Source organism: Gadus macrocephalus, chromosome 16 (genome assembly GCF_031168955.1).
Source record: "Gadus macrocephalus chromosome 16, ASM3116895v1".
Lineage (NCBI taxonomy): Eukaryota > Metazoa > Chordata > Actinopteri > Gadiformes > Gadidae > Gadus > Gadus macrocephalus.
Genome location: NC_082397.1, coordinates 17,816,435 through 17,834,938, shown reverse-complemented (window position 1 = coordinate 17,834,938; position 18,504 = coordinate 17,816,435). Strand labels below are relative to the sequence as shown.

At 40.8% G+C, this 18,504-nt stretch overlaps 1 protein-coding gene across 2 annotated transcripts; it reads left to right on the top strand.

The window, feature by feature from the left end:
* The first annotated feature begins 5,267 nt into the window (after positions 1–5,267).
* dhx40 (DEAH (Asp-Glu-Ala-His) box polypeptide 40) lies at positions 5,268–18,469 on the top strand. Of its 2 annotated transcripts, XM_060076322.1 has the most exons (32): positions 5,268–5,398; positions 5,837–6,163; positions 6,337–7,219; positions 7,384–7,425; positions 7,537–7,596; positions 7,681–7,710; positions 7,813–8,534; positions 8,620–8,741; positions 8,850–8,952; positions 9,046–9,272; positions 9,358–9,443; positions 9,537–9,670; positions 9,896–10,085; positions 10,662–10,806; positions 10,876–10,936; positions 11,085–11,701; positions 11,782–11,927; positions 12,016–12,135; positions 12,321–12,557; positions 12,653–12,719; positions 12,806–12,937; positions 13,510–13,609; positions 13,755–13,841; positions 13,960–14,142; positions 14,281–14,361; positions 14,830–14,987; positions 16,678–16,792; positions 16,930–17,038; positions 17,222–17,316; positions 17,416–17,485; positions 17,813–18,038; positions 18,181–18,469. In XM_060076322.1, the coding sequence occupies exons 16-32, from the start codon at positions 11,491–11,493 to the stop codon at positions 18,294–18,296; spliced, it is 2,253 nt and encodes a 750-aa protein (XP_059932305.1). In that variant the 5' UTR covers positions 5,268–5,398; positions 5,837–6,163; positions 6,337–7,219; positions 7,384–7,425; positions 7,537–7,596; positions 7,681–7,710; positions 7,813–8,534; positions 8,620–8,741; positions 8,850–8,952; positions 9,046–9,272; positions 9,358–9,443; positions 9,537–9,670; positions 9,896–10,085; positions 10,662–10,806; positions 10,876–10,936; positions 11,085–11,490; the 3' UTR covers positions 18,297–18,469. The 2 variants fall into 2 exon arrangements, with proteins under 2 accessions (XP_059932305.1, XP_059932306.1); XM_060076323.1 differs by lacking the exons at positions 5,268–5,398; positions 5,837–6,163; positions 6,337–7,219; ... (10 more) ...; positions 10,662–10,806; positions 10,876–10,936 and having other exon boundaries at positions 11,298–11,701; positions 18,183–18,469.
* The last annotated feature ends 35 nt before the right edge of the window (positions 18,470–18,504 follow it).

Sequence of the window (18,504 nt, the reverse complement as noted above, 5' to 3'; positions counted from 1 at the left end):
CCCACAACAAGCCCAACATCCCCACGGCAGGTGCGCTCTCTCTCGCACATTCACACAATCACTCCAACTTCTCCAACTCCAAGGCAAAGCTGTTTCAATAAGACCACAAACAACCACAACTAACCAGCCTACATATCCACAACAATGCACAACAATCAGTTCTATACATTGCGTCTATCTTCTGTTTGGCGCACATGGCTAATTTGCATACTTGCACAGGACTGTCGGCTCCGCTTGTCAAAAAAATAGAACGTATTTGGGAATAAATGCTTTGAATTCTGAATACTGGACTTGGTGAGCCCTCCCTGTTATAAAATAACGTGCATCCCAACAACTTTAGCCAATGCAGGCTCCTATTGCTTTACCGGTGTGTTTAACGTGTGTGCGTGTGTGTCTGTGTGTGTGTGTGTGTGTGTGTGCGTGTGTGTGTGTGTTGTCATGTAGGCTATAGATATAGATTGATTGTCTTGGCTTGCTTGCATCCATGAAATATTGTAATGTTATGGCCTAGCTGGCTACTGCATATCGAGAACAATCTGGGGATGAGGGCATCCCCGAATATTGACGGGTATTTCGCACACTGCCATCTCAATATATAGCCTAACATATACAAATATATCACTGTACTAAACACAAATGTATTTTCCACTAGCTAGTGGTGGTCATTACATTGTAGTGAAACTAGTAAAGACAACACAGCTTTATGTTACGGCGAAACATGGAGGCACTGCAGCTCTAGTCTCGACAATGCGTTACTTTAGTCTGGTATTTCTCATCACTGATTGGTTAGACAGCCTTCAAACTTAGTGGTCAAGCAAAGAAGAGGGAGGGCTCTTTCTGCATACCTAATAGCCGGAGTGAATAACTAATAGCCGGAGTGAATAACTAATAGCCGGAGTGAATGACTAATAGCCGCGGCTATTAGACATTCAAAACCGTACAGAATTCTTGCCAAACCGCACGGAATCCGTGCGGTTTTGCACTTTTACCGGCTTTCCATAGGTTTCCTCCTACTGCATAAAGCAAAGTGTCTCTCCCACGGAGGTTGGTCCTTACAGATACCGTAGTTCTGACTTTAAAGTCAGAATTCTGACTTTTTTCTCAGAATTCTGAGATTAATGTCAGAATTCTGAGAATAAAGTCAGAACTAAATTTTTTTTTACATGTGTGGCCCTAATCCTCTTCCGTAGAAAGGGAACTATAGAAAGTGTCAGACAATGCTGTGGTTCTCACGCAGAAGTTGATCTGAGACTTCCTTGTGCATCGGTGCTGGTGTGACCACAGTCATCTTGTTTGTATGTTGCTGTTATACCAACACAGTCTCACTCTGAGAACATCAAATACCAACTGGCAAAGGCACTTTAGTGTCTTTCGCTGACGGGAAAGGTACCCTTGAGCGTCGTCTGCAGACGGAGAGGGGGTTCAATTCACTACAATGTAATGCCATCTCCGTCGATGTTTGACGTTCAGAGCGGGTGGTCCAGCAGCCCATTCACTCCTGTATTAACCCGACTACGGCTCTAGTAGACTCTCTGAGCATCTTTCCTGTAGGATCGTTTTTAGGATATTTTTCTGTGAAAATGGCGGGCATACTTTTTATTCTGGTTGGAAAATATGATATTTTAGAATAGTTACGCCATTAAAAGTGTTTATATAAACATTTTTAGCGAGAAATGTTCATTTTACTTTCATAATCTTCGCTCTGTGAATGTGGAGGATGTTTGGTTTGATAGTAATGACGAAGAATATTCCAGGTCTCGACAGAAATATAATAACAGAAAGAGACGATAGAGGATTGTCCACTACTGGCTAAGCAGGCGTACACAGTAATTCTTCTCAATATTGAGACTTATGTACCCATGTATTAGAAACCAATCTGTGAAAATAAAGTATGTGAAATGTGTTTTATTTTACTGCAGTTTTCACAGTGTTCCGTAACTTTGTTGAGAGAATAAAGTGGTTGTGGACATCAGTAAGAGGCGTACATAATTTTTACCAGGGTAGATACAGACCTGCTTAAAGTTTTTTTAAATCATTACACGGTTACATAAATTGACATAATCAGCAAAGACAATGGTTTTATCTTCTTTAATAGGTCCATGGGTTTTATAGCCATGATTTAAACGGCAGGCGAGCTGCTGGTTTCGGCGTCCATAGCAACCATCATAGCAACCATATTATTATATTTCTGTCGAGCCCTGATATATTCTTCGTCAAAACTATCAAACCAAACATCCTTCACATTCATAGAGCGAAGATTATGAAAGTAAAATGCCCATTTTCGCTAAAAATGTTTGCATAAACACTTTTAATGGCGTAAAAATACTGAAATATGATATTTTCCACACAGAATAAAAAGTATGTTTATTATCCCAGAAAAATATCCCAAAATCTATTCGATAGGAAAGATGCTCAGAGCGTCTATTAGTGCCGTAGTCGGGTTAATACAGGAGTGAATCAGCTGCTGGAGCACCCGCTCTGAACGTCAAACATCCCGGGGGATGGCATTACATTGTAGTGAATTGAACCCCCTCCGTCTGCAGACGACGTCGAAGGGTAACTTTCCCGTCAGCGACCGACGCCGAAGGGTACCTTTCCCATCAGCGACTGACGCTAAAGTACCTTTGCCAACAGTCGGTATTTGACGTTCTTGGAGCGAGACTGTGTTGGTTATACGCGTACTCACGTGAGTAAATCCATTTCACACAATGTTAGAAAACATTGTCATTTTGTATTTTAAAGGTCCCATGACATGCCACCAGGTGTGAGTGTGATTAGCCGTTACAAGCCGTTTTGAAAATATGGCTCTTCTGACATCACAAGCGGGCGTGTCCACCTAGATGTACGCAGGAAAGATCATTCTACCAGCCTACCCAGTGGACTGTAGCAAACGTTGCTCATCTATAACATCTAGCTTGACACGCCCACTTGTGTTGTCAGAAGAGGTCAATTTTCAAAAAGGCTTGTAACGGCTAATCACACTCACACCTGTCTTGGGAAGTTTAACAAACATCTATCCAGAAATACACAACAGCTCAAGTTTCCTGCGTTACTGGGTGCATGACTACTTAATAATAGTAATATTTCACTCATGGATCTCATTATAGGTTGCTTGGTCTGTAAATGTATATTGATTTTCAGAGGAACCTGGTCTGGGTCTGTCTGGCCCTGTTGCCCGTTCACCGCCGGTTTCATCTGCACAGTTGGCGCAGACCTTTCTCCAACCCAACTAGCTGGTCGGTTGGCTCTCTTTCGCCATGGGAAAAAGAGAAAGATAAAGTTGGGCTGTAACTATTTGAAATGTGATTCTGCTTTTATTATGACCTAAACATAAGGATTGTACACATGTAGATGAACACGGATGTTGCAACTTTGCAACCCCGAGAAAACACGCTTTCTGTGGAGGACAGTCAATACAATATTAGACGTTAGCTGACAAACATGAATGTGGGTTTTGTATCTTCTGTATGGAACAGGCAGTGTTATTAAAAACCTAGATAACACAAATGATATGCCTATAAACAGAAAACTGCCAGCTCATTTTGTAAAACTTGAACCAATTTTATGTGAATGAGGAACAAATATTTCCTTTCCTTTGACCATGTTTGAGATCGTGTTTCAAAAATAGGTCTGAGCGCTTCACGCTCAGACCTCTTTTTGAAACACGATTTGCATTCAGAAACGCCTCCAATGAACCATATATGTTCACAGACTTCCCTTTCCTTAGACAGGAAGAATAACTGACCCACTGACTATGAGAGAAAGAGAACTATAGGAAAGGTCAGGTATGTGAGATAAAGCTGGTGTTTCTCACGCAGAAGTTCATCTGAGTCTTCCTTTGTTCATCGGCGCTGGAGTGACCACAGTCATCCTGTTTGTATGTTTCTACTGTTGTTACGCGTACTCACGTGAGTAAATCCATTTCACACTATGTTAGAAAACAATATCATTTTTTATTTTAAAGGTCCCATGACATGCCACCAGGTGTGCGTGTCCACCTAGATGTACGCTGGATGGATCAGTCTACCTGCCTACCCAGGGGACTATAGCAAACGTTGATCATCTATCCGTCACACATCTAGGTGGACACACCCACTTGGGATGTCAGAAGAGCCCGATTTTCAAAACAGCAGTTTGAGTTTCCTGCGTTACTGGGTGCATAACTACTTAATAATAGTAATATGTCACTCATGGATGTCCTTATGGGTTGCTTGGTCTCTAAATGTAAATTCATGTTATTTGAACGTCACACATGTCATTTCAGAGGGACCTGGTCTGGGTCTGTCGGGTCCTGTGGCCCGTTCACCGCCGGTTTCACCTGCACAGTTGCCGCAGACCCTTCTCTGACCCAACCTGCTGGCCCCTGGTGGTCGGTTGGCTCTCTTTCGCCCATGGGAAAAAGAGAAAGATAAAATTGGGTTGTTGCTATTAGAAATGTGATTCTGCTTTTATTATGACCAGAACATTAGGATTGTACACATGTTGATGAACCTGAATGTTTCAATTTTGAGACACCTAGAAAACACGCATTCTGAGGAGAATGACAGCCAATAAAATATTATACATTAGCTCACACATATGATTGTGGGTTTTGTTTATTCTATATGGAACAGGAAGTGTTATTAAAAAACCTAGCTAAAACAAAGGACACGCCTATACATAGAAAACTGCGCTATAAATTGATCTAAGTAAATGTGCCAGCTCATTTAGTAAAACTTGAACCGATTTTATGTGAATGAGGAACAAATATATATTTTCCTTTGACCATGTTTGACATCGTGTTTCAAAGAGGTGCTTTGTTAATTACGCTCTCAACTTGCATGTATTCCCTTGTCAACCACCTAGACAGTTTTTGATCTAAGTAGAGACATTAGAGGCTTTTAACAGAGAAAGAGTGCATGTCTGTTTACCTTGTATCGCTGAATAAACCATGCGTTGAACCTTTACCACTCTTAAAGTCCTACCTCCGAATCCACGACACCAGAGACTTAAAAATAATGCCTCATCCGTTTCCACAGGAAATGCACAGGCGCGTTGACATTTGCGGCTACAGATGGTTTTGAAAACCCTTCCAATAAATGAAGCTTTCTACATTTACACACATAATGTGTAGTCTATCTATGTTGCAAAAACATAATATAAAAAATAAAACATTGCGTACTGAGGTTCACACATACATCACACACAAATAAAAAGTGTTGTAGTGTTAAAGGCCTACCACTCTCCTATTCAACCTATGACCTTATTTCCAAATGTGAGACATTTCCGGAAACTAACATGTGGTTTTCTCAAGCTACAAGAAGACAACTGTTCAAACTCGATTTAACCTTCAAGATGTTTGACATGCACAAGAGCATAGCTTGGTTCGCCTTATGCAATTTATGTGCATCTTTAAACGGTAAGACGTTTTTTTTTAAGCTGAGATCAGACTACTTGTGTTATTATAATATTATTAATATTGTATAAATGGTATTAGTGTGCTGCACGTGAACCTCCTAAGATGGCGCAATTTTATTGGTTCGCTGTCTCGGGATATTGGGCCATATCCCATGATTGAGATCTCAAACTCTGGATATTATTTTTGCGTGTGTGACGTTCGTCTCGTCACGCTAATGAAAACAAATAAACAGCTAATGAAAAAAAAAAATTTGTGGCAAAAAGTGTTATCTTGTATTTCTTTGGTGTGTTCACGTGTAGTTTATTTATTCACCTCTGGATAATTGTTAATTATTAAAAATAAAACTATTTCTGCCACCCGTCTATGGCCATGCATCTCTTATTGACAAGATGGGAAATGCCACATTTGTGAATGCAAGCTATATGGTATGTCTTTCAGACCAGTCCCATTGCCAGGATTCCTGTGACACTGTGATGATCAGTGCCTCCCTGCGGTCCTCTATCCTCCTACCCTGCCATGCTCCCTTCCTCGGTAGAACTGACTGGATGCTGTGGGTCCAAAACACTGGAGCACCTCTTGTTAATCTGTCGTCTCAAGGGAAGGTTTGGTTCTTGGAGCCCAGGGAAGGTCGGGTGAAAACCTTCCCCAATGAGGGCTCCAGGGGGAACTACACCATCCGGATCGACGGCCTTCAAGAGTCGGACCTGGGATGCTACCAGTGTGGACCAGCTGATGCATGTCACCAAGTGGTAGTTCAAAAAGAGGGTGAGAAATATGATTATTATTCATACTTTTCTATCTGATATTTATAAAAAATAACACCTGTTTTTGTTTTGATAATGATAATAGTAATAATAATAATCATATAATTGTATTATTGTTGTTATAATTACAGAAAGTGCCAGGTATGTGAGATAAAATTGCTGTTTCTCGTGCAGAAGTTGATCTGTGGCTTCCTCTGTGCATCACCGCTGGCGTGACCACAGTCATCCTGTTTGTATGTTTCTGCTGTTCATTCTCAAGTGAGTTATTCCATTTCACACTACGTAAGACAACATATCATTTAAAAACGGTTGACTTAATCGATTGGTCCATGTTTTAAGCAGAGGGCTGTTGGATCATTTAGGTCATTTATTGGCACAGTCATTGATTATTTACTATGAAACAAAATCTGTAGGCCGTCATTTGTGACTCTAACAACAATTGTAGAATTGTACTTATTAAATGGGAAATAGGAGCAAATTGAAAATAGATAATGGACGTGCATGAACAATGTAAATAATAAAGATCTATTTAATGCAATTAAGGACATATTCTTACTTCTGTGACAGGGTGTAAAGGGTGTTCCCTGTCACAGAGAGGGACCCGTAAGAGACAAGGTATGAGGTCGGGCTAAGCATGCACTCAATGCAATATAATCAAAGGACTTATGTAAACCCACAAACAGAACTACGTTTCAGATACTGCCATTCTACATTGTAAAAATGTCATCTATCATCAAGTTGAGGGTTAGGGTTAGGTTGAGTTCATGCTGACTTTATTTAGGTTCTTGCTGGTAGTCCAACAGTATTCATCCATTGCTGTTGGATTTGGGGTTTTATTTTTATTTTTGTTCCTAAGAAAACGATGAGCAGGACCCTGCAGACATTGGTCTATCTGAGGACGAGCGCCTGGCCAGAAATCAGGATCAAGGTCCCCCAGAAACCATCAATGATTATGAGGAACCGAGTGAAAGTGTCGCCCCATGTAGGCCAGTCAGGGGACACCCGCAGCTCGAACGTACCAGGAGTACCGAGAGAAATCATGCCCTGCTAAACCGAGGTTTCTGAGGACGTCTTGCGGTTTATATTTGTGGCAAATCCATATTTTAACAAGCATCTCAATGCCAGCCTAAATCTTACAAGCTGACCTCCATTTTCGTGGAGCGAACTTGGTCTGGCTGTGTCAGGCTATCTATCCGTCTAATACATTTTCTTCATTTTCAGAAATATTCAGCAGACTACGACAAGCAAGTCGTCATTTTTACGGTAATTTGCAATTCGGATGCCTTAATGTGGGCTGTATATTAATATAATTTTCTACATAATGTCTTTAAACTATATATTTTTACTGATATTAAGGCCTTTATAACTTTACAGTAAATCAAGATGATATAATCCAGCAAAGGATTTCCGCTCAAAAAGAAAGAAGACCCAGAGGTAAAAGGAGCAGAAGCTTCAGAAATTAACTAATAAACATAACGGAAAACATTTTCATCGCATGTTATTTGTTTGTTATTGCAGCAGGTCTTCGGGGAAAGAAAGCTAAACAGAGTGAGTAGACCAAGTAGGCCTATCTTAAGTATGTATTATCAGGGTCAAAATTGTCTTTATTCTGTTTTAATGGCTGGCCACTAATTTTGTTGTCTTCTTCAGGATATGAAAACCCAATTTACAACAGCAGCCCCAGCCAAGTCAATCATCTTTAGAAAAAACTAATTTCAATGTCTGCTATTATTGGCTTTTTTATTTTGAATTGAAAATGATGAATAATTAATGACATTCGTTTTATGTTATTATTAATTGTAAGTATTTGATATTTATTTATGTCTCTTGATTCTTATAAAGTTTGAAACTCTCCTTTCATTGTCCAGGAATGTGATTGTATTGCGTGATCCCATGGTGCATTTTTTTCCACCAGGCCCCTACCCGACTGAGCTCATTTCTAAACATAATTATAATCAACATAATACCTAAACTCAAACTTCCCAGACATGTATTTTAATTTCATTACTTTTATGTTATACCTTTGATTGAATTTGTCTTTGTCAAATTGATCAATAAAGGACAAAAGAGAATACCATCCTGTGTTGGCTTTAGGATAATTAGAGTAAATGAGAAACATCTGGTGGTTTAGACCAATCTGCTGACCTAATTTAACATTATGACCTGTACTCACAATAATATTCAGTGCAGATTAATCCAATTCTCCCTGTTGTATTTACTTTATATATGCAAAGTATGTTGTTCCTCAAAACCATTCCAAATGGGGGATTATTCTGGAAAAAACAACACTTTACTTTGCCAGAAAGACTTCATGTCTTTTTTTATATCAAAACAGCAGGTCGAAAATCTCCCCTTTGCAATTCATGTTCAAGGTAAGGCTAAGGAATATGTTCTTATTCAGTAATTTTTTTGAGTTTATGGCCAAGACGTTTTGCTGATTAATACATTTCTACATAGATGAACAAGGCAGGAGTTATGAAGCCATGGCCATTGCTCATCAATGCCACTACTTATTCCAAGAAACGGATAACTTTGTCATCCTTACGGTTTCTTACCATGGCTGTTTTGTGACAAGACAAGTAAGCCGTACTTTGAAGCCAACACACACAATGACCCACATTAATTTATGTTCATATACAGTATATATGCATCATGTCTTACCTACCAAAACCCTGTTGACCTTTCAGAAACATTTCAGAACTTTGAATGTTCTCATTATACAATTTGCAAACAATGGCAGGATTCATATAGGGAGGCCAACCCTTGTGAGATGCATTACTGAACAGAAAGGTACAAATAACTTCCTTGCAGACGCTATTTTGTGGCATCATGTTTGAAGTGACTATTGGAACTCATTGTTGATTATCAGAATGTGTCCAACAGAGGAAATAACAGAACACAAAGCGCTTCCAAAGTCCCCACAATTAACCAAGCCCTGTGACAAAAATGGATTCAACATCGTTATTCACAAGAATGCCACAGTGATCCCTTTGAATCTGGACACCATCCGGATCCCCTCGAACCGGAGCGTTAAGTGTAAACCCAAAACTAGATCCATCAACTCTGTCACTTTCAGCTTTCCCTTCACTGAATGCGGTACCCAGTCTGTGGTATGTGAATCGCTTAAACGCTATGCTGGGTTTAAAGATTCTGCGGACCAATGCATCAAAAATAAGTATTGACTTTATTTATCAGGAGATGAACAACAGCATTATCTATTGGATCAACATTGGTGCAAGAAGAGTCCTTCACCGCTCTACAATAAGAACAGTTCCCTTTCGGTATGAAAAGAAAAAGATTAAAAAACAACCTGGTTCATGTCGCTCTCTAATTCACTTCAATACTTATTCAGTTGCAATTCTTGTCTGTGTCAGACAGACGGTGATGTGCAGCTTTGCCTTGCCGAGCATGTCTCTGCTGGACGTGACGATCTTGGACCAGAAGCCAGAGCATCATTCAGCACTCAAGAGTGATGGAACCATCACGGCAGAGCTGAGGTTTGCTAAAGGTTGTTCTGTGTTTTTGCTCAAATCCTTTTGTTTGTATGTGCAAAACAAATTGACATGGCTAATTGTAGGCCGATATTATCATTTGAGTATTATTGATAATATCAATATAAAATATGTCAACCAAGTGTTTAAGACATTGATTAATATTTAATCGTTTTTTGGGTCAATTAGCAACCCTTTATTGAATAAGGTAAGATACACACATCTACTGTACATCTCTCCAGATTCTTCCTACAGGTCCTTCATCACGTCACGCAGCCCACCAAAAGCCATTCAACTGGGACAGCCTGTTTACGTTGAGGTGCATCTTCTCAAATGTGAGGACGGAGCGCTGGAGCTGCTGCTTGAGGACTGCTGGGCCACGCCCACTCACGACCCGGACCACACCCTGAGATGGAACCTGCTCGTTAAGCGGTCTCTGCACTCTTCTTATTGCAAGTGGTGGAAAGTAACCAAGTATCCACTGAGTCAAAATGTATAGATTTTACTACACTGTATTTATCTGACAGCTATAGTAGTTACTTTAGATTCAGATTAACAATACAAAATATAAGTGCCAGATACATTATATTATTATTTCTACAAGTTGATATTGGTCCCCAGGGGGAAATTCATAAGATACCCAGCAGTATGTAAATTAATATAAATGAATTAAAAATGGCTTTACCTTTTACCAGCTACCACATTAAAGTAATGTACATATTAGTGCATCAATACAATTATTTATTTATTTATATATATATATATATATATATATATATAATTATTCTGACATGGTTCATTTTGCCTAACGAATCAGGTTTATATTTTGTTCTATGAGTTTACTATCGTGTAGGTCTACTTTTCAGTAAAGTAACATTTTCAATGCAGGACTTCTATAGTGCAGGCCTGCTTCTTTTAAGTACAAGATCTGTGTACTTCTTACACCACTGCTTATTCCCTTAAACACTTGAGAAAGTCAAACTAAATCTTTGCTCTTTAATGATCCAGGTGTCCTTTTGGCGGGTATAGCCATGAAGGGACTCTTTTGTTGCCGGTTAAGTCGAGCAAGGAGGTGAGGTATCCATCACTTCGAAAGCGCTTTGTCACCAAGCTCTTCTCGTTTGTGAATGTGCCCCCAGGGTGGAAAAGACTGGTATGTGACCATAAGAAAACAATATACATTTAAGCATTCAAGTCAACTGAAAACAAAATGTTCCTACAGGTGTATTTCCACTGCAATATAGAGATATGCAAAGGACAAGATTGCACACAATGTGACAATAGTGAGTGTTTATATGTTTTGCTTTAAATTCATTAATTTCTTATTTAAGCTACTTTGTAGGCTATTCTCGAAATGTATAGCTATCCTTCACCTTTTAAGAGGTTGTAATAATGCATTGAACAATACATTTGCTGTTCCATCTACTCCAGAAAGAGTACTACAAACAAGACAGGCAAGAAGTCAGAGAATCCTGCCTGATATAGTCTCGGCTGGACCCCTTATCCTTCTACTAAATAAATGACCTGCTGTGTGTTCAACATGGACCTATCAAAGAAGGTTTACAACTGTTCACCTGATCAATAAACATGGAAGGCTGCTGACGGAAACGATGTGTCACGTGTTCATGTTTCAGCCAATACCAGCGCGATGTCAAATGTTTTGCGGAAGTTACTTTTCAAGTAGGCATTTTCGAAACGAAAACCAAGGTAGGCTTTTTTGGAGCCAAGTTAAAATAATGCCTTAATGTTTACCATCACGTGATAAGTTAGACAATTCTATATTATTTGTTACTTTTATTTTGGCGAAAAGAGGAAACCTTTTATACACTTTCGCATCATGTCAAAGCCAAATAAGCATGAAAGTAAGCATGAAAGTAAGCGTGGAAGTAAGCGTGAAAGTAAAGGTTGTGTTGAAGCGCAGTGCCTGCCCATCCTTCAACACAAAGCCACACTTACAAAGCTGGTGAAGGACAACGTGTTCCTTGTTGTGACTGGTGAAACCGGCAGCGGGAAAACCACACAACTTCCTCAGTATTTGTATGAAGCAGGTACGTGAAATCGATTCCCGGGGGGGGGGGGTATAAAACTAAAACGTGTTCTCCAACGTTGACATGACTCTTACTTCAAGGTCTATGGAAGGGGGGTATGATAGGGATCACCCAGCCGCGGCGGGTGGCGGCTATCACAGTCGCTCAGAGGGTCTCTCAAGAGATGCACTTCACCTTGGGCAAAGAAGTGGGCTATCAAGTGCGCTTTGATGACTGTACATCCCAGGTGAGAGACCGAAGCAGGGAGCCATGGGGGGTTATTGAAAATGGATTCGAAATGTGTGAAATCATTAAGTAATTTGTGTTGGAACCAGGCTACGGTGGTGAAGTACATGACAGACGGCTGCTTGTTAAGAGAGATCCTGGCAGATCCTGGCCTTTCCCAATACAGTGTTGTGATTTTGGACGAGGCCCACGAGCGAAGTCTCAACACTGTGAGTGGTTTGTGTAAACGGTGTATTCCATTCTTCTTAATCTTCTATTATTTTAGTAGTAAACTTATATTCTAACTTATATACTTGACTGAAAGAAACAAGGATACTTAAATAGCAATTGGTAAATAGCGAAAGTACCAATTCACTGATGACTATTGTTAACACATCTGCAATTTCTTTCCTAGGACATTCTTTTAGGTTTGTTAAAGAAAACCCTCCTTCAGGCTGATAAAGGCTCCAAGGACGGCTCAGTCCGGCTGCGCGTTGTGGTGATGTCTGCCACGTTGGAGACGGATAAGCTCTCCACCTTCCTCGGCCACTGCCCCGTGTTCACCATCCCTGGAAGGACCTTCCCTGTGACCAGCCGGTTTGGTAACGCCATAGGCCCCAAAGAAGTCGACAGCTCCAGATACGTGAACGAGGTTGGTTGTTTGTAGACTTGCTTGGTTTCAATATTTCATCTTTATATTGTGCTCTTATTTCTTGATATAATATGTTCTGCCCTTCTGTTTGACAGGTGGTGAGAGTAGCCCTCGATGTGCACGTCAGTGAGGTGGCAGGGGACATTCTGGTTTTCTTGACGGGTAAAGACAAACTCAATGTTCGGCTTCAACCCAACAAATGGAAGGAATTCGGTTCTCCTCAACTTTTATTTTTTAATGTCTGACAGGTCAATCCGAAATTGAAAAGGCCTGCGACATGTTGTATGAGAAGGCAGAAAGTATAGACTACCGTTATGATGTTCAGGACCAAACAGTGGAGGGACTTCTGATCCTGCCTCTATATGGATCCATGCCCACTGGTATGAACACAACAATCACTTCATTCTTGGATCCTATATTCTCTCGTTCTTGTTCATGTTTTGAATTAGTTTTGTCCATGGATGAGCAGGTAATGAGATTTCACATCTTTAATGAAAGGTTAATCTTTGGATGTTTATTTGACTTTATTAATTGTTATCTGAAGAAGACCATACACATTGTGTGCACCCCAGTCCACAAACATTTGATACGGATGGATGACCTTTATGCATGTGGAATTTTATATTGGACTTGAATATACATAACCGACAGACGGTCATGTTTCGCAATCCAGAACCAAATTTTACACACAAAATAAAAGCATTATTGGATCCTGTAGTTTTGTCCAATGTGTACAGCACCTGATCAGAATGTGGTTGAGTACATGAATTTACCTCTTCAAGGCAATATGCTGATTAAGGTGCTGCCGCCTTCTCGTCTTGGTCAGAAAAGAGTAAATAAACTGATTGCCAGCAATGGCTATGTTAAATGTCTGCATCATAGTGTGATTTCAATGATGAAAACAAGTTTAATAAAAACGTCCATTGTAACCCCCCCAATGCTTGACTCACAGATCAACAAAGGCAGATCTTTCAAGCGCCCCCTTCTGGAATAAGGAAGTGTGTGGTGGCCACCAACATCGCAGCAACATCTCTAACTATCAATGGAATAAAGTAAGACTGTCTGGTGGTTTGTTGTTGATTGCTGCTGAAATCTTAATCCAAATGAATGGATCTCTGAATGAATACACATGTTCAAGTTGAAACCAAGAGCAAAGTGTGATAAATGATAATGTTTTCTTTTTTATTTTACTAATAGGTACATTGTTGACAGTGGGTTTGTGAAACAGCTCAACCATAACTCGAGGGTAGGCATGGACATACTGGAGGTGGTGCCTATTTCCAAGTACGTGTCTTGTGCTGATCCCCCCCCCCGTTGCTATGACTCATGATGTAAACGTTGATAACTTTGTTAACTGGCGTTACTTATTAGGTCTGGTCTTGGCCTTCTCTCTCGTCAACAGGAGTGAGGCCCAACAGAGAGCGGGCCGCGCTGGAAGAACTTCGGCTGGGAAGTGCTTCCGCATCTACAGCAATGAATTCTGGGAGAAGTGCATGCTTGACTACACGGTGCCAGAGATCCAGAGGGCGAGCCTCACCAGCGTCGTCCTCACGCTGAAGTGCCTCGGGGTTCACGACGTTATCAGGTCTGAATAATCATCCAACTATCTCCCTTTAGGGATTTGAATCACTAGTTCATATATTGTACATGCCGGCTTTACTCGAATAGCCAAAGCTGTTGCTTGATTGGGCCATGCTGTTTGGTTTATTTTGTTTTGTTTAAGGTTCCCTTACCTGGATCGTCCAGAAGAGCGGTTGCTATTGGAAGCCCTCAAGCAGCTCTACCAGTTTGATGCTATTGACAGGTTAGTAGCTGACCGCCTGAACACATTTCTTTTCTACCCCTATGTTCATCTATCTGCATCATGACCGATGCAGTGAGAAATTGAGGCTTGAAGCTGGTGTAGACAACTTGGGAGAAACCAACAAGAATCGAATCAATAAAATCCGAACACTCCATGCAGGCCCTGCTCCTATACCAATCCCCCAAAACACGTGACTAGCTCACTAGCCTCATAATAGGGAATATTTGTTTGTTTAGTCTTGCGGATGACTCCGGTCATGGGCAATTAGTTCACAGAGTGCGTGCAGGTGGGTAGGTAGACAGGTTGGCAATCAAATCCTTTAATTTTCATTCATGAAATGATGCGACGGGTTTATGACAGACACAGATACCTGATTTGTTATCATCAGAGGACAGTTTATTAAAAAATGCATTTAAAAATAAAATTCCTACCCTTGCTTTATCTGGACGACGTCTGTCCTGGTACTAGGAGAGGCCAGGTGACCCAGCTGGGTAGACTGATAATGGAGTTCCCCCTGCATCCGGGCCTAACCAGGGCTCTGCTGAAGGCTGCATCCTATGGATGTGAAGACATTCTCCTCCCCTTGGCCGCCATGCTTTCGGTGGAGAACGTCTTCATCAGACCAGGTACAGCAGCATGAAAACTCGAGTGCCCAGGTTCTAGTTAGGTGAGTGCTGCATGCAGCGCTCAACTATTGTTCTTCATAAGTTTTATTCTTTCTTTATTCTTTATTATTCTCTACAAACTTTGGGACCTATCTCCTAACAATTTTTTTCAACTAGAGACTCCATTCAAATTTTAAAATGTTCAGAATAGCTTGGAATCGCGTGCTTTTTTTCACAATTTTTAAATATGTTATACTTTTTAAGATATTCTACTTTAAAAATACAATCTTTATTTTTTTACATGGGAGTCAATTTGAGGACGGAGGAGCATCTGCCTCTACTTAAGATATCGTAACTAAATCAATTTTCAACCGTTTATCTTCGTTCAAACCATTTAACAAATCTACACACTTGTATCTTCAATGATATCTAAAAGGAATTTCGATATCATTTAAACTTTCTTCAGAATCACAGTTTTAGTTTCATACCGGCTTCGTTTTCAATGAAGACGTCTGCCCATTCTGACACTCCTACTTCTTAAGACATCTCACACACACACACACACACACACACACACACACACACACACACACACACACACACACACACACACACACACACACACACACACACACACACACACACACACACACACACACACACACACACACACACACACACACACACACACACACACACACACACACACACCAGCAATACATTTGACCTTTCAGATTCTTCAGTTCAATTCATTTTACATTTCTGCATTTTTAGCAATGCTTTGCACTTTTCATTCAGCTGTCACTTTATTTGTTTCCAACCATTTACATTTTCTTAAATGGTGTGCATGTTTACTCCATTTGGACTTTTGAACTTCTGTTCAAAATCCCATCACTTGATTTAAGTGGTTGAAATATTTTCAACCTCACTTTGTGCTACAGCACTCACTCACATTTTCTAGTTAATTCTGTGCTTTTTTATGTTTTATAATGGCACTCTATGACATGACATTTCATCATTTCATCTTTTGTACACCCAGGTAATGCAAGCTATCTAACACTTTTTAGGCTCTCCCAGGTTTGTCTTTTAGCTAGGGGAATGTTTTCAGCGAAAAAGCAGGAAGTAGACTTGTTTTTTTTGGGTAGAGAAATATAGTGAGGAAGTCCTCTACTGCAACACTGTTTCACAACCACATGCACCACGTCTCACATGCAAGGGTCCAGGAGAGCTAGTACCTCATGCACCAAATGTGGTGAATAGGAACCTGGCCTCCGACACGTCCTCAACCAATGAAAGTAGGACTGACATGCTCAGTCCCTCTCGGATAAAGTACACACTTCAAAATCTCATGTGTAATAGATGTAATAAATGGCAATTGAGGGCCTTTTGCGGGTCTGCTGGAAACAGCTGAACCCAATGTGAATGGAGAAAGGAGGTTGACGGGACCAATGGCAGCCACTCGGTTGTCTTTGGTTGAACTTTGACTGTTTCACTCGACTGACCTAGCAGCCCAACCACTTCATCAGCTGTTTGGTCAGCATCGGGCCCTTCCTCAAGTGTATACTTTGGGCCAAATATCATGTAAATGTTTTATTTTGATTTAGGCATGTTTTGTGTCAAAATATGCATTTGAGTTGTGCCAACATTGGTGAGGTGTGTTATAAAATACTATCATCAGTATACTAATAGTAACTGTTGTACCATTATCCAGGGCATCCAGAGAAGCAAAAGGAAGCAGATAAGAAGCAAAGAAATCTGGCTGCCCAGTCGGGCGGTATGAATGACTTTGCCACCCTACTGAGTGTGTTTCAGTGGTGTAAAGCCAGGTAAAGTTATTATATGAAACATCTGGAAAGTATATAAGTTATCCATTCGATTTTTTTAAATCAAATCCAAAGCTGAGGAAACTCATGCCACATTTTGACACAAATTGACTTCATGTTTTTTGTGCTGCATATCACAGCGATTCTCCGTCAGCATGGTGTAAAGAGAACTGGATCCACTGGAGGGCGCTAAAGTCAGCTTTCAGCATAGAGACTCAGCTGCGGGAAATTCTGCTCCGGCTACAACAGGTAGCTAGATGACCTTAAATTAAAATCAGAGCTCTGAAATAAAGTTTGAGAGCCTTTTACAGTAACTAAAGTCCACCCATCTCAGTGGATTATGTAGTATTTTGCGTTGTATGCTGTCAGTTCCTCAATGCCAGATTCTATGGTTGGCCTTGATTTGATAATACTGGTGAACTTGCCTTCCAGAAGAAAGATTTCCCTGTGGAAACGTTTACTGGCAACAAAAGTGAACTGTTCAGAAGATGCCTCTGCACTGGATACTTCACCAATGTTGCTAGGAGGTACCACCATGACGTGTCACCCAGAGTTTTTTTCTTCTTCAAAACACCTGCTTGTGTTTTGCCGTGTTTTGACAGTTCATTTCCCTCTACAACACCTAGGTCTATTGGAAAGTTATTTTCCACAATGGATGGTCATGGAACCGCAGTTCATGTTCATCCGTCATCTTCGGTAAATATTTTATCGACATATTTGTCAATAAACAGTCTGTGGAGTATTATTGTTATACAAGAAGACTGCATCGTTAGGGTGGCAGTAGCTCAGGAGGTAGAGCGGGTTGGCTGGTAACCTGAAGGTTGCTGGTTCGATCCCCCGGCGGAGTGTCGAGGTGTCCTTGACAAGGTACCTGACTGATGTCGATGTGATGTACAGCTGCTGCTGGAACAGAGACTTCCAACTCTCCAGCAGTAGCGCCCCAAGGCCAGATATGCGCCCAGCGGGAAAACTGATGATGATGATGATATCATAATGAGCTTTTCCATATATTCCAATCCTCAGTTATTTGACCAGGAGGCGGAGCTGGACTGGGTCATCTTTCATGACATGATGGTCACCTCACGGGTGTACCTCAGGACAGTGTGTCCGATCCGCTACGATTGGGTGAAGGACCTGCTGCCTAAGCTTCATGAGGTTGATGCCTATGAACTGAGCAACATAGCAAGGGAAGAGGTCAATGAGGAGGAGCTGGCCAAATTGGAATCGAAGGAGGCAAAGAGACAAAAAGGTATATTGGCAATGATTGTGGGATTTGTGTGTTGTCATGTAGTTGAGATGGATTGGTGTTATGATTTCTTGGGTTATGCAACATAATAATAAGCTCCATATATAATGCAGATTCTCCATGTTTTTTTTTTGTTTTTTTTTAGAGGGATTGGATGAAGACACGGCAAAGAAATTGGAGAAGCGAAACGACGAGACATCAGTCGGAGACGCCCGCGCTCGCTACCTGCAGAGAAAGTTAGAACGACAACATAAAGTGTGACGTAACAACACGCAGTCAACACCAAGGATGCCCTTCAACACCAGGGTGGAAGTCCCAGTGCCGCAGAGAAGATGAATGAATCATAAATGATGATCCATTCACGCTCAAAACAGGAGCTTTTTAAGATAGGTTTTACAGTGTATAATAAAACGTACAAACTTTTTTAAAAAGAACGCCTTAATTCATTGTACTTCATCCACGGGCAGTG